The following is a 13,182-nucleotide window of genomic DNA, read 5'->3' as shown; positions in this document are numbered from 1 at the left end:
TGGTTACATTTGTTCCTGAATAGAATACTCATTTCTATTTCAGTGGAATTTCCAGTGTTGTTAGCAGCGGGAGAAAGAGGGAAAGATCGTACCTGGGGATTCCAGGAGGTATGGAAGGGGGCACTCGGGCGGGTCGAGAGGGGATCTGTGGTGGAGGGGCGGAGCTTGGCTCCAGAACCCCTCCCCCATACGCAATCACAGGTGGTGGACCGGGCCGAGATGGAATTGGTGGCGCTATTGGTGGAGGAGCGGAGACCGGGGGAGGACCAGGGGTGGGACCCCTCACTGCAGGAGGACGACCTGGAGGAAGGGCGGAGCTTGGAGGCTTCACCTGAGAAGGGCTGAGAGAGACAGAGAGAGGAGGATGTTTTTGTGTGTATAGATAGATAGATAGATAGATAGATAGATAGATAGATAGATAGATAGATAGAGTGATGCTTGAAAGTTTGTGAACCCTTTAGAATTGTCTATATTTCTGCATAAATATGACCTAAAACATCATCAGATTTTCACACAAGTCCTAAAAGTAGATAAAGAGAACCCAGTTAAACAAATGAGACAAAAATATTATACTTGGTCATTTATTTATTGAGGAAAATGATCCAATATTACATATCTGTGAGTGGCAAAAGTATGTGAACCTCTAGGATTAGCAGTTAATTTGAAGGTGAAATTAGAGTCAGGTGTTTTCAATCAATGGGATGACAATCAGGTGTGAGTGGGCACCCTGTTTTATTTAAAGAACAGGGATCGATCAAAGTCTGATCTTCACAACACATGTTTGTGGAAGTGTATCATGGCACGAACAAAGGAGATTTCTGAGGACCTCAGAAAAAGCGTTGTTGATGCTCATCAGGCTGGAAAAGGTTACAAAACCATCTCTAAAGAGTTTGGACTCCACCAATCCACAGTCAGACAGATTGTGTACAAATGGAGGAAATTCAAGACCATTGTTACCCTCCCCAGGAGTGGTCGACCAACAAAGATCACTCCAAGAGCAAGGCGTGTAATAGTCGGCGAGGTCACAAAGGACCCCAGGGTAACTTCTAAGCAACTGAAGGCCTCTCTCACATTGGCTAATGTTAATGTTCATGAGTCCACCATCAGGAGAGCACTGAACAACAATGGTGTGCATGGCAGGGGTGCAAGGAGAAAGCCACTGCTCTCCAAAAAGAACATTGCTGCTCGTCTGCAGTTTGCTAAAGATCACGTGGACAAGCCAGAAGGCTATTGGAAAAATGTTTTGTGGATGGATGAGACCAAAATAGAACTTTTTGGTTTAAATGAGAAGCGTTATGTTTGGAGAAAGGAAAACACTGCATTCCAGCATAAGAACCTTATCCCATCTGTGAAACATGGTGGGGGTAGTATCATGGTTTGGGCCTGTTTTGCTGCATCTGGGCCAGGACGGCTTGCCATCATTGACGGAACAATGAATTCTGAATTATACCAGCGAATTCTAAAGGAAAATGTCAGGACATCTGTCCATGAACTGAATCTCAAGAGAAGGTGGGTCATGCAGGAAGACAACGACCCTAAGCACACAAGTCGTTCTACCAAAGAATGGTTAAAGAAGAATAAAGTGAATGTTTTGGAATGGCCAAGTCAAAGTCCTGACCTTAATCCAATGGAAATGTTGTGGAAGGACCTGAAGCGAGCAGTTCATGTGAGGAAACCCACCAACATCCCAGAGTTGAAGCTGTTCTGTACGGAGGAACGGGCTAAAGTTCCTCCAAGCCGGTGTGCAGGACTGATCAACAGTTACCGCAAACGTTTAGTTGCAGTTATTGCTGCACAAGGGGGTCACACCAGATACTGAAAGCAAAGGTTCACATACTTTTGCCACTCACAGATATGTAATATTGGATCATTTTCCTCAATAAATAAATGACCAAGTGTAATATTTTTGTTTCATTTGTTTAACTGGGTTCTCTTTATCTACTTTTAGGACTTGTGTGAAAATCTGATGATGTTTTAGGTCATATTTATGCAGAAATATAGAAAATTCTAAAGGGTTCACAAACTTTCAAGCAACACTGTAGATAGATAGATAGATAGATAGATAGATAGATAGATAGATAGATAGATAGATAGATAGATAGAGTGTTTTTGTACCTGGTTTCCATGTTGATCCAGGTGTCGTCCACAGGTGGGGGCAGGGGGGTAGAGATGGTGGTGGTGCTGATGTCACTGATGATGCTGAGAGCCTCTTTGAGGGCGTGGTACATCCTCAACACCTCTTCACGGTGCTGAGCCTGATCAGCACACTCCTCCATCAGCACGCTCTGATCCGCACTCGAGTACAGGAACGCCAGCAGCTCCGAGTGGATGAACTCCTTTGCCTGGAGTGGGGGAGGGTGGGGTTTGTTATCAGGATTGAACCAATGATTGCATGTTTACCCATGATCAGCTGTAAATCAACAATAATAACTCAGAAGAAGAGATTTTATGCTTGTTTAGATATGCTGTTACATGTTAAAATAAAGACATCCAGGTGGAAGTGGGATTTACACACAATATTTCGCATGATGAGATCATATCCATGATCTGGATAAACTGAATACCAAAATTATATACGATATCTAAATATAATCTATTTCAAAACCCATATTATAGCTACTGGTAATCAGTGTGTATTAATACAGGGGGCAACCCTCAGTTCACATGGTCCTTATCAAGGTCCTATGTTTCCAGAGTTCTATGTTCTCAGGGTCCTATGCTGCCCAGGTCCTATTTTTCCAGGGTCCTATTTTCCCAGGGCCATATGCTTCCAGGTTCATATGTTCTCAGGGTCCTATCTTTCCAGAGTCCTCGGTTGCCTGGGTCCTATCTAGCTATCCTTCGGCTTTGGCCGAGATGCCCCACACAACCCTTCAGCACATCTCTCTATCAGCCATTGTGTTTGGCAGGTCATTTGCATCGATCCCAGTATCCTTCGATATAAACGCAGGGAAGATGAGTTTTCTTGACCTTACTGGTCAGTGACTCGGGCTCCACAACAGGAGGTGAGATATCGGTTCCTCCCTAGCACGGAAGCAGTGCCCGGCAAAGAGCACCCTTCTTTGTTTAAGTCTTAGGGAGACAGGTGTTAAATCCTGATAAATTTCCTCTCGGGTAGGGTAGGGTGCCTGGGCCCTAAGTTTCCAGGAGCCTATGATCTGAGGGTTCTATCTGAAAGATAGAGAACCTGAGAAACCTGAAAGAGCTCTGGTTATAGGGGACTCTATCATACGACATGTGAAATTAGCTCAGCCTTTGGGGGCACCAGCAGCTTTAGTCAGGTGTATACTGGGAGCCAGGGCGCCGGACACAGCAGGTAATCTTAGGGTCCTAAGCAAGCACAGGTTCTCAAAGATAGTTATCCATGCAGGAGCTAATGATATACGCCTTCGTCAGTCTGAGGTTACTAAGAGTAACTTTGTAGAGGTGTTTAAATTAGCGAAGGCGATGTCCGATGCTGTAGTATGCTCTGGCCCCATCCCAGTGCGGCGTGGCGATGTAGCTTACAGCAGGTTATGGTCGCTGAACTGCTGGCTGTCCAGGTGGTGCTCTGAAAACAGTGTGGGCTTTATAGATAATTGGGCTAATTTTGAGGGCACTGCTGGCCTGTTAGGGCGGGACGGTATCCATCCCACTCGGGAAGGTGCTGCTCTCATTTCCTGCAGCATAGGTCATAGTCTCAGAACAGGCCTAGTTAATTTCTGACAATCCAGAGCCAAGGCCAGGGAGCAGACGAACAGGCTAAACCGACTGTATGCTAGCTGCACAGAGTCGTCACTCAGGGTCCACTACATCGAGACTGTGTCTGTTCCCCGAGCTCAACAAAAAGGTAGAAATTTTCAGAGAGTTTGTTCCAGTAACCTAATCAATATAAAATTAGATCAGACTGACTGTACAGCTGCTGCCAGCACCTTTGATCTAAAGGTGGGGCTATTAAATATTAGATCTCTTACATCTAAAGCGCTAATGGTTAATGAACTCATTACTGATCAGGAGTTTAATGTAGTGTGTTTAACTGAAACATGGATTAAGCCAAATGAATATATAGCATTAAATGAAGCGAGTCCTCCTGGATACAGTTATATACACCAGCCTCGTCTAACTGGCAGAGGAGGAGGCGTCGCGGTTATTTATAACGATTATCTAGGTGTAACACACAAACCTGGTTATAAATTTAATACATTTGAAGTTCTTCATACTCATATAATGTATGTAGCCTCGAAAAATAAGTCTACCCAGTTAATTCCATTGCTTATTATTTACAGGCCCCCGGGGCCATATTCTGAGTTTCTTTCTGAATTTGCAGATTTTATCTCAGATCTGGTTATTTCCTTAGACAAAGCTTTAGTTGTCGGAGATTTTAATATTCACTTTGATAACCCAGAAGACCCTTTAAAAACAGCGTTTGTGTCCATCTTAGATTCAGTCGGGATTAAGCAGAATGTCATAGGACCGACCCATAATGGTGGTCACACCCTTGATCTAATACTAACATTCGGGTTAAACGTAGAAAATATAGTCACACTTCCACAGTCTGAAGTTATCTCAGATCATTGTCTCATCTCATTCAAAATATGTCTGAGTAATAATATATGCACCTCACCACGCTACTGTATTAAACGTACATTCACGTCAACTACTGCACAGAGCTTTATAAATGATCTCCCAGAGTTATCGACTTTGATTGGGTCACTGTCAGCCCCTGCAGAACTCGATCAGGCAACTGAATGCTTAGAGTCAACATTCCGCCATACTTTAGATAATGTAGCTCCTCTTAAAAGGAAAATAGTCAGAGACAAAAAATTAGCACCCTGGTATAATGATGACACTCACACTTTAAAACAGACCACTCGAAAATTGGAACGTAAATGGCGTCAAACAAAATTGGTAGTGTTCAAATTAGCTTGGAAGGAGAGCTTCCTGAAGTATAGAAAAGCTCTTAGTGCTGCGAGATCAACATGGGTCATTCCGTGCCAACTCGCCTAAATTTCTGGAAACTCCCCAGGTCACCCTCTCAGATTTTGCTGAAAAAAATTCCTAAATGTAGATCTATATGTTTCCACACTCTCTGCAAATTATTAGCTTTCAATTCCTCATAGTTTCTGAAAAACAGGCCTTTGAAATTTGACCCCCAAAAAGCTAAATTTGCAAAACGTGCTTTCTTCCAACTTCAGGAGCTTATAATTTTAAAATGGATTAAACCTGGAAGCCAATATTGCAGATATTTACTAAATGGCATCCACATTTTTCAATTATGCCATCAGTTAGCCTCTGGGATGCTTATTTATCACTCTATAGGAAGCCAAAAATGGCTTTTCGGCCAAAATGAGCTAAAATAGGGTGTAACTATAGGAGCCATTCTGGAAAAATGGATCAACTCAGACTTTTCTCCTCATAACACAGTAATTATATGGTCATTATCTGTTCATAGGTACATTTTTTCCAGGATAACACTGTTCGGTGATGAATTACAAAAGTTTTAACATAAGCCCATCTCTCCGAGGGCCCAAAAATAGCCCATTTTTGCCCCCCAGTTTGACCATGTGGCTAGGGGTTCAGGATCTTCTAATTTTTTCTTGATATTGTCTCCTATAAGATGTATCAACTGACCAAGTTATTTTAGCGAACACCTATGGCTTCACATTTAAATCAATTTTTATGTAAATGAACGTTTTTTTCATAAATCACTGTTTTGTCATATTCAGGACCTTATAAATCTGAAACAGAACTATATAGAAAAGTGATACTGCACAGATCTATAAACTGGCATACACATTTTCATATTCTGGAATGGGAATGCCTGAAGAATGCTTAGTTTTCTATCTATGGGAAACTGAAAATGGTAATTTGGCCCAAACTGGTAATTATTTATGAAGAGGTCCTTAAGTGAGGTTATGTGACAACATTGATTCTTCTACTCATAAAGTACTGGTAATAATGTTCGGTACTTTTGCTATTCATAAATATATTGTTTCAATCATGATCCATACATGTTTGGAGTTTTATTTAAAAACCTGTCCAACAGTACTTTAACAGTTTACTGAAGTCATGTTAGTTATGGCATGCACCACCAGATGGAGTGACAGTCTAGGGACAGCAGAGTCAGCCTGTCTGTCTGCACATTCTTTGTGTGGTTGAGGCCCCCGACATAAAATCTGGAGGACGTCAGTATCAACTGTCACAGCATGACTTTAAGCATGTTCAAGATCTGTTTTCTAAGATGTAACATTATGCACATTTTAATACTAGATATTAAGAGTCAGGACAGATGAAAATGGCATTAAGGAGTTTTCTAAAAGTGGTAAAAATGACTCTTTGCCTTTGTATACATGCATATTATATAGAGTGTACATGTGTGTATCTGTATGTAGTAAAGAAATGAGATGCTACTCAAATAAACATTTTCTAGAGGTATTCTGATACAACAATCTAAACTGTTTTATGGCAGCTTATAAAACTCTGTAGGACCTCTGTCCAGGATAGTTCCATTTCAGGCCTATAAGCTGATAAATATGAGAAAAATGGAATAATCATAAAACGTTTGTGTACATAAAAATTGATTTAAATATGAAGCCATGGGTGTTCGTTAAAATAATTTGGTCAGTAGATACATCCTATATTTAGAAAAAAAAAAATGAAGATCCTGAACCCCTAGCCACATGGTCAAACTGGGGGGCAAAAATGGGCTATTTTGGGGCCCTCGGAGAGATGGGCTTATGTTAAAACTTTTGTAATTCATCACCGAACAGTGTTATCCTGGAAAAAATGTACCTATGAACAGATAATGACCATATAATTACTGTGTTATGAGGAGAAAAGTCTGAGTTGATCCATTTTTCCAGAATGGCTCCTATAGTTACACCCTATTTTAGCTCATTTTGGCTGAAAAGCCATTTTTGGCTTCCTATAGTGAGATAAATAAGCATCCCAGAGGCTAACTGATGGCATAATTGAAAAATTTGGATGCCATTTAGTAAATATCTGCAATATTGGCTTCCAGGTTTAATCCATTTTAAAATTATAAGCTCCTGAAGTTGGAAGAAAGCACGTTTTGCAAATTTAGCTTTTTGGGGGTCAAATTTCAAAGGCCTGTTTTTCAGAAACTATTGAAAGCTAATACTTTGCAGAGAGTGTAGAAACATATAGATCTACATGTAAGAATTTTTCCAGCAAAATCTGAGGGGGTGACCTGGGGACCCCTAGGTGAGTTGGCACGGAATGACCCACATATCTCTCCTCCCTAATAGAAGATAAAAATAATCCTAGATTCCTATTTAATACTGTAGCAAAATTAACCAGGAATAAGTCCACTATAGACACATGCACACCTGCAGTATGGAGTAGCAACGACTTCATGAATTTTTTTAATGACAAAATTGAGAATATCCGACAAAAAATTCAAACTACTAATTTAAGGTCAGACAATGTAAGTGACCCTGTAGTTAACAATATAACTATCAGATCATCAGTTAGAATGTTTTACTCCCCTTAGAGAAACTGAATTACTTTCATTAATCTCCGCATCAAAAGCCTCAACTTGTGTACTAGATCCCTTACCTACACATCTATTCAAACAGATAATACCTGAAGTAATTGAACCGCTTCTAAAAATAATAAATTCTTCTCTTACGATTGGCTATGTACCCAAATCCTTTAAACTCGCAGTTATCAAACCCCTGATTAAAAAACCTGACCTTGATCCCTGTCAGCTGTCCAATTATCGGCCAATATCAAACCTCCCCTTTATCTCCAAGATCCTTGAAAAAGCTGTGGCACAGCAGTTATGCTCATATTTACATAGGAGTAACATCCATGAAATGTATCAGTCAGGATTTAGACCTCATCATAGCACAGAGACAGCACTGGTTAAAGTAGTAAACGACCTACTGTTGGCGTCTCATCAGGGCTGTGTCTCGCTACTTGTGTTGCTTGACCTTAGTGCAGCATTTGATACCATTGATCATTCCATTCTTCTGGATAGACTCGAAAATGTTGTGGGAGTTAAGGGAACGGCCCTCTCCTGGCTCAGGTCTTATTTAACCGACCGTTATCAGTATGTTGATATAAATGGTGATATTTCTAGACGTACTGAGGTAAAGTTTGGTGTTCCACAAGGTTCTGTCTTGGGTCCACTGCTTTTTTCTCTATATATGTTCCCTCTGGGTGATATTATTCGTAAACATTGTATTAGTTTCCACTGTTATGCTGATGACACACAGTTGTATGTTTCTGCAAAACCTGATGAGAGACACCAGCTTAATAGAATTGAGGAATGTGTTAAGGACATTAGACACTGGATGCTTATTAACTTCCTTCTGCTTAACTCTGACAAGACTGAAGTACTTGTACTCGGACCACATACAGCTAGAAGTAAGTTTTCTGATTCCACAGTAACTCTGGATGGCCTTTCTGTTTCTTCACGTGCAGCAGTAAAAGACCTCGGAGTGATTATTGACCCCAGTCTTTCATTCGAAACTCACATTGATAACATCACCCGGATAGCTTTCTTTCATCTCAGAAATATTGCTAAGATAAGAAATTTAATGTTGCTACATGACGTGGAAAAACTAGTTCATGCTTTCATTCCCTCCAGGTTGGATTATTGTAATGCCTTACTGTCTGGATGTTCCAATAAGTGCATAAACAAGCTCCAGTTAGTTCAAAATGCAGCAGCAAGAGTCCTTACTAGAACTAGAAAATATGACCCCATCACGCCTGTCTTATCCACACTGCATTGGCTCCCAATCAAATTCCGTATTGATTATAAAATACTGCTATTGACCTTTAAAGCACTAAATGGTCTCGCACCACAGTACCTGAGTGAACTTCTGCTCCTCTATGACCCGCCACGCCTACTTGGATCAAAAGGTGCAGGCTATCTGCTGGTACCTCGTATGGACCCTTTTCACGTGACGTCACGACAAACGCGGCCGCCATTTTGGACATGTACTACCAGTAGTTTACCACAGCCAGCACTGAGGAACGGCAGCAAAGAAAGTGTTTATTTTCAGCAAGACTTCCATCATGCCACTATATTGTTGTGCACCTGGATGTAGTAACCATCAACAAACAAGGCAAGGGTTATCATTTTATCAGATCCCGGTAGATGCTGACCGACGGAGAAGATGAATAGCAGCATACCAGCGCTTGTGTAGACCACTTTGTTGGAGGTAAGACGAATAAAATTAGCCAGAAAAGGCATTACATTGCTGTTAACATTCCATTCTATTTTACTGTAATTATGATCTGGCAGCTATTTACACCGGATCCAGTGTAAATAGCTGCCAGAGCCAACGTCCGAGGTTCCGGAGCGCGCTAGCTCGCGGCCGGCCGGACCGCACTCCGGCAAGCTCGGACGTTGGCTCCGGCAGCTATTTACACTGGATCCGGTGTAAGTAGCTGCCAGATCATAATTACAGTAAACTAGTAAATACAGTTTTCTGCATCTCGCTCCTTTTTCTTTTATGTTTGTTGCCTTCCTCGCATTCAAACCGATTCGAGCCGAAGTCCACTACATGTCCAAAATGGCGGTCGCGTTTACGAAGGTCACGTGACTGAAAAGGGTCTATAGTGAAGGCTACATCAGGGGGCGGAGCCTTCCAAGTAGTGTTCGGGAATCAGACACAGTCTCAGCGTTTAAGTCTCGGCTGAAAGCATATCTGTTTAGTCAAGCCTTTTGTTAATGGTGTCTCATCTCATTATCTGTAGCCGCTTTATCCTGTTCTACAGGGTCGCAGGCGAGCTGGATCCTATCCCAGCTGACTACGGGCGAAAGGCAGGGTACACCCTGGACAAGTCGCCAGGTCATCACAGGGCTGACACATAGACACAGACAACCATTCACACTCACATTCACACCTACACTCAATTTAGAGTCACCAGTTAACCTAACCTGCATGTCTTTGGACTGTGGGGGAAACCGGAGCACCCGGAGGAAACCCACGCGGACACGGGGAGAACATGCAAACTCTGCACAGAAAGGCCCTCGCCGGCCCCGGGGCTCGAACCCGGACCTTCTTGCTGTGAGGCGACAGCGCTAACCACTATATATAAAATAAAACAATTACACTGACAGTAGGCTGATAAATTGCATTAATAAAAAGATTAAAGTGGGATCACAGATGAGACAACTCAAAATACTTTACTTGACATACTGATAACAGATAAATCAAGAAACTAGGATCGCCGTTAACTAAAAACCCATCTCATATATTGAGAGTACTGATAAATTAATATTCAGTGATACTTACTGAGCCTGTAATGACAATACTCATAATTGACTGTTTAAAAAATAGGATCCCGTATTACTCTATATCCATCATTTTTAGTCCACCACAGTACTCATGAAGCAATGTTTCCTAACAGAACACAGAGCGCTCTCTCAAACAGACGAGAACAGTTTAACTTTGATTGTAATGGCAGTCCTGAATGTTCCTTGCAGATCAATCACTGAGCGCTCTCAGAGTTCCTAGAAACGCTGCTCGATATCGCCATTATGATCGAGCATCATAAGTTGTTTAGTGTTGGTCTCCGTGAGACTGAATCTTCTGTCATTTAGATGTTTATGCATGGAAAAGGGTCACTTGCTTGAATGCCGCATCGACGCGCAAATTCTTCCGAAGCACGTGTCTTTTGGATTTCAGGTGGTCCTTGCACATGTCAACCCTGACGAAATCAATACTGTGGTCACAAAACTTTGACACGCAGTTACACTTTGACACGTGAGCAATGTTGAAAAAAATGAATACAAGCACAGATATACTAAAATTCCGTTTGGCAGTCAAAAATCCGTTTCACTATAAAAATTCCGTAATTTCCGTCCGTGATCGCGGAAAATCATTGGCCCTATCTATGTTCACCGGGTTCTATGCTTCCTATGTCCTATTTTGCCATGGTCCTACCTTTCCATGGTCCTATGTTCTCAGGGTCCCATTTTCCTCCTTGTGGGTTATTTCCCAGACATTATGTCCCTGAGACTTTATGCTGCCTGGGATGCAAGTTCCTACAGCCCTATGGTACTGGGATACATCTACAGTGGTGCTTGAAAGTTTGTGAACCCTTTAGAATTTTCTATATTTCTGCATAAATATGACCTAAAACGTCATCAGATTTTCACACAAGTCCTAAAAGTAGATAAAGAGAACCCAGTTAAACAAATGAGACAAAAATATTATACTTGGTCATTTATTTATTGAGGAAAATGATCTAATATTACATATCTGTGAGTGGCAAAAGTATGTGACCCTTTGCTTTCAGTATCTGGTGTGACCCCCTTGTGCAGCAATAACTGCAACTAAACGTTTGCGGTAACTGTTGATCAGTCCTGCACACCGGCTTGGAGGAACTTTAGCCCGTTCCTCCGTACAGAACAGCTTCAACTCTGGGATGTTGGTGGGTTTCCTCACATGAACTGCTCACTTCAGGTCCTTCCACAACATTTCCATTGGATTAAGGTCAGGACTTTGACTTGGCCATTCCAAAACATTCACTTTATTCTCCTTTAACCATTCTTTGGTAGAACGACTTGTGTGCTTAGGGTCGTTGTCTTGCTGCATGACCCACCTTCTCTTGAGATTCAGTTCATGGACAGATGTCCTGACATTTTCCTTTAGAATTCGCTGGTATAATTCAGAATTCATTGTTCCGTCAATGATGGCAAGCCGTCCTGGCCCAGATGCAGCAAAACAGGCCCAAACCATGATACTACCACCACCATGTTTCACAGATGGGATAAGGTTCTTATGCTGGAATGCAGTGTTTTCCTTTCTCCAAACATAACACTTCTCATTTAAACCAAAAAGTTCTATTTTGGTCTCATCCGTCCACAAAACATTTTTCCAGTAGCCTTCTGGCTTGTCCACGTGATCTTTAGCAAACTGCAGACGAGCAGCAATGTTCTTTTTGGAGAACAGTGGCTTTCTCCTTGCAACCCTGCCATGCACACCATTGTTGTTCAGTGTTCTCCTGATGGTGGACTCATGAACATTAACATTAGCCAATGTGAGAGAGGCCTTCAGTTGCTTAGAAGTTACCCTGGGGTCCTTTGTGACCTCACCGACTATTGCACACCTTGCTCTTGGAGTGATCTTTGTTGGTCAACCACTCCTGGGGAGGGTAACAATGGCCTTGAATTTCCTCCATTTGTACACAATCTGTCTGACTGTGGATTGGTGGAGTCCAAACTCTTTAGGGATGGTTTTGTGACCTTTTCCAGCCTGATTAACATCAACAACACTTTTTCTGAGGTCCTCAGAAATCTCCTTTGTTTGTGCCATGATACACTTCCACAAACGTGTTGTGAAGATCAGACTTTGATAGATCCCTGTTCTTTAAATAAAACAGGGTGCCCACTCACACCTGATTGTCATCCCATTGATTGAAAACACCTGACTCTAATTTCACCTTCAAATTAACTGCTAATCCTAGAGGCTCACATACTTTCAAGCACCACTGTATATATATTTCCAAATTCATAAGTACCTGAGATTTTATCTTCCCAGGGCCCCATGTTCGTGTTACATTATATTCCTACATCCTCATATTTTCAGGGTCCTATCATTGTTGTAGAAATACCAGTGTGAACAAGTTAAAATGAATTCATTTTGAATAAGAAAGTAAAGCGGAAAATATTTAGTGAAGAAAGTATGAAGTTCAAATAGTGACGCAAACTAAAGATGGAGGTGGCGGAGTCATGAACGTAATTCTGTGACTGTGTGTGAAGCTCACGCTGTTGATCATGAGGTGCATGATGGTCTTGGGCATAAGGTCCCGGATGCTCTTGTTGACGATGCCGATGTAGGAGTCAACCAGGTTCCGGATCGTCTCCACCTGTCTCTCCAACTGAGGGTCCATGGAGAAGGTGTCTGCTGGAGCCCCCTCACCGTTCTCCACCTGGAGACAGAGGTATGATCTGAACTGGTGGTACTGACCATAGACATACAAACATAGACGCCGCATTGAGCTGGTGGCCCGTTGCTGGGATACATCAGAGTGTCCGCCATATTGGATGTGGCAAATCTTCCCCGTAAACCAATGCAAGTAAATGGACTGAACTTCATAAAGCCCCTTTCTACAATAATATTTAACTCCATGCCTTTTATTCACCCATTAAGACACACACGTATATATTTGGGAAACAAACAGGCATCAAAACAACACATATAACTTTTAATGTGATGGTTA

The 13,182-nt window shown here is 41.9% G+C and overlaps 1 protein-coding gene across 2 annotated transcripts in view; it reads right to left on the bottom strand.

Moving 5' to 3' along the window:
• The window catches only part of dnm2b (dynamin 2b), a 50,345-nt gene that overhangs the window by 2,034 nt on the left and 35,129 nt on the right, over positions 1–13,182 (bottom strand). For both annotated transcript variants that reach the window (XM_060899298.1, XM_060899299.1), the window contains 3 exons: positions 12,727–12,891; positions 2,116–2,342; positions 93–341 (listed from right to left, as the gene is read on the bottom strand). In XM_060899298.1, coding sequence (XP_060755281.1) covers positions 93–341; positions 2,116–2,342; positions 12,727–12,891 — 641 coding nt within the window. The remainder of the gene's footprint in view (positions 1–92; positions 342–2,115; positions 2,343–12,726; positions 12,892–13,182) is intronic.

Source organism: Neoarius graeffei, chromosome 18 (genome assembly GCF_027579695.1).
Source record: "Neoarius graeffei isolate fNeoGra1 chromosome 18, fNeoGra1.pri, whole genome shotgun sequence".
Classification (NCBI taxonomy): Eukaryota; Metazoa; Chordata; class Actinopteri; order Siluriformes; family Ariidae; genus Neoarius; species Neoarius graeffei.
The sequence above is the reverse complement of the archived record's forward strand: the minus strand, read 5'-3'. Positions and strand labels throughout refer to the sequence as shown.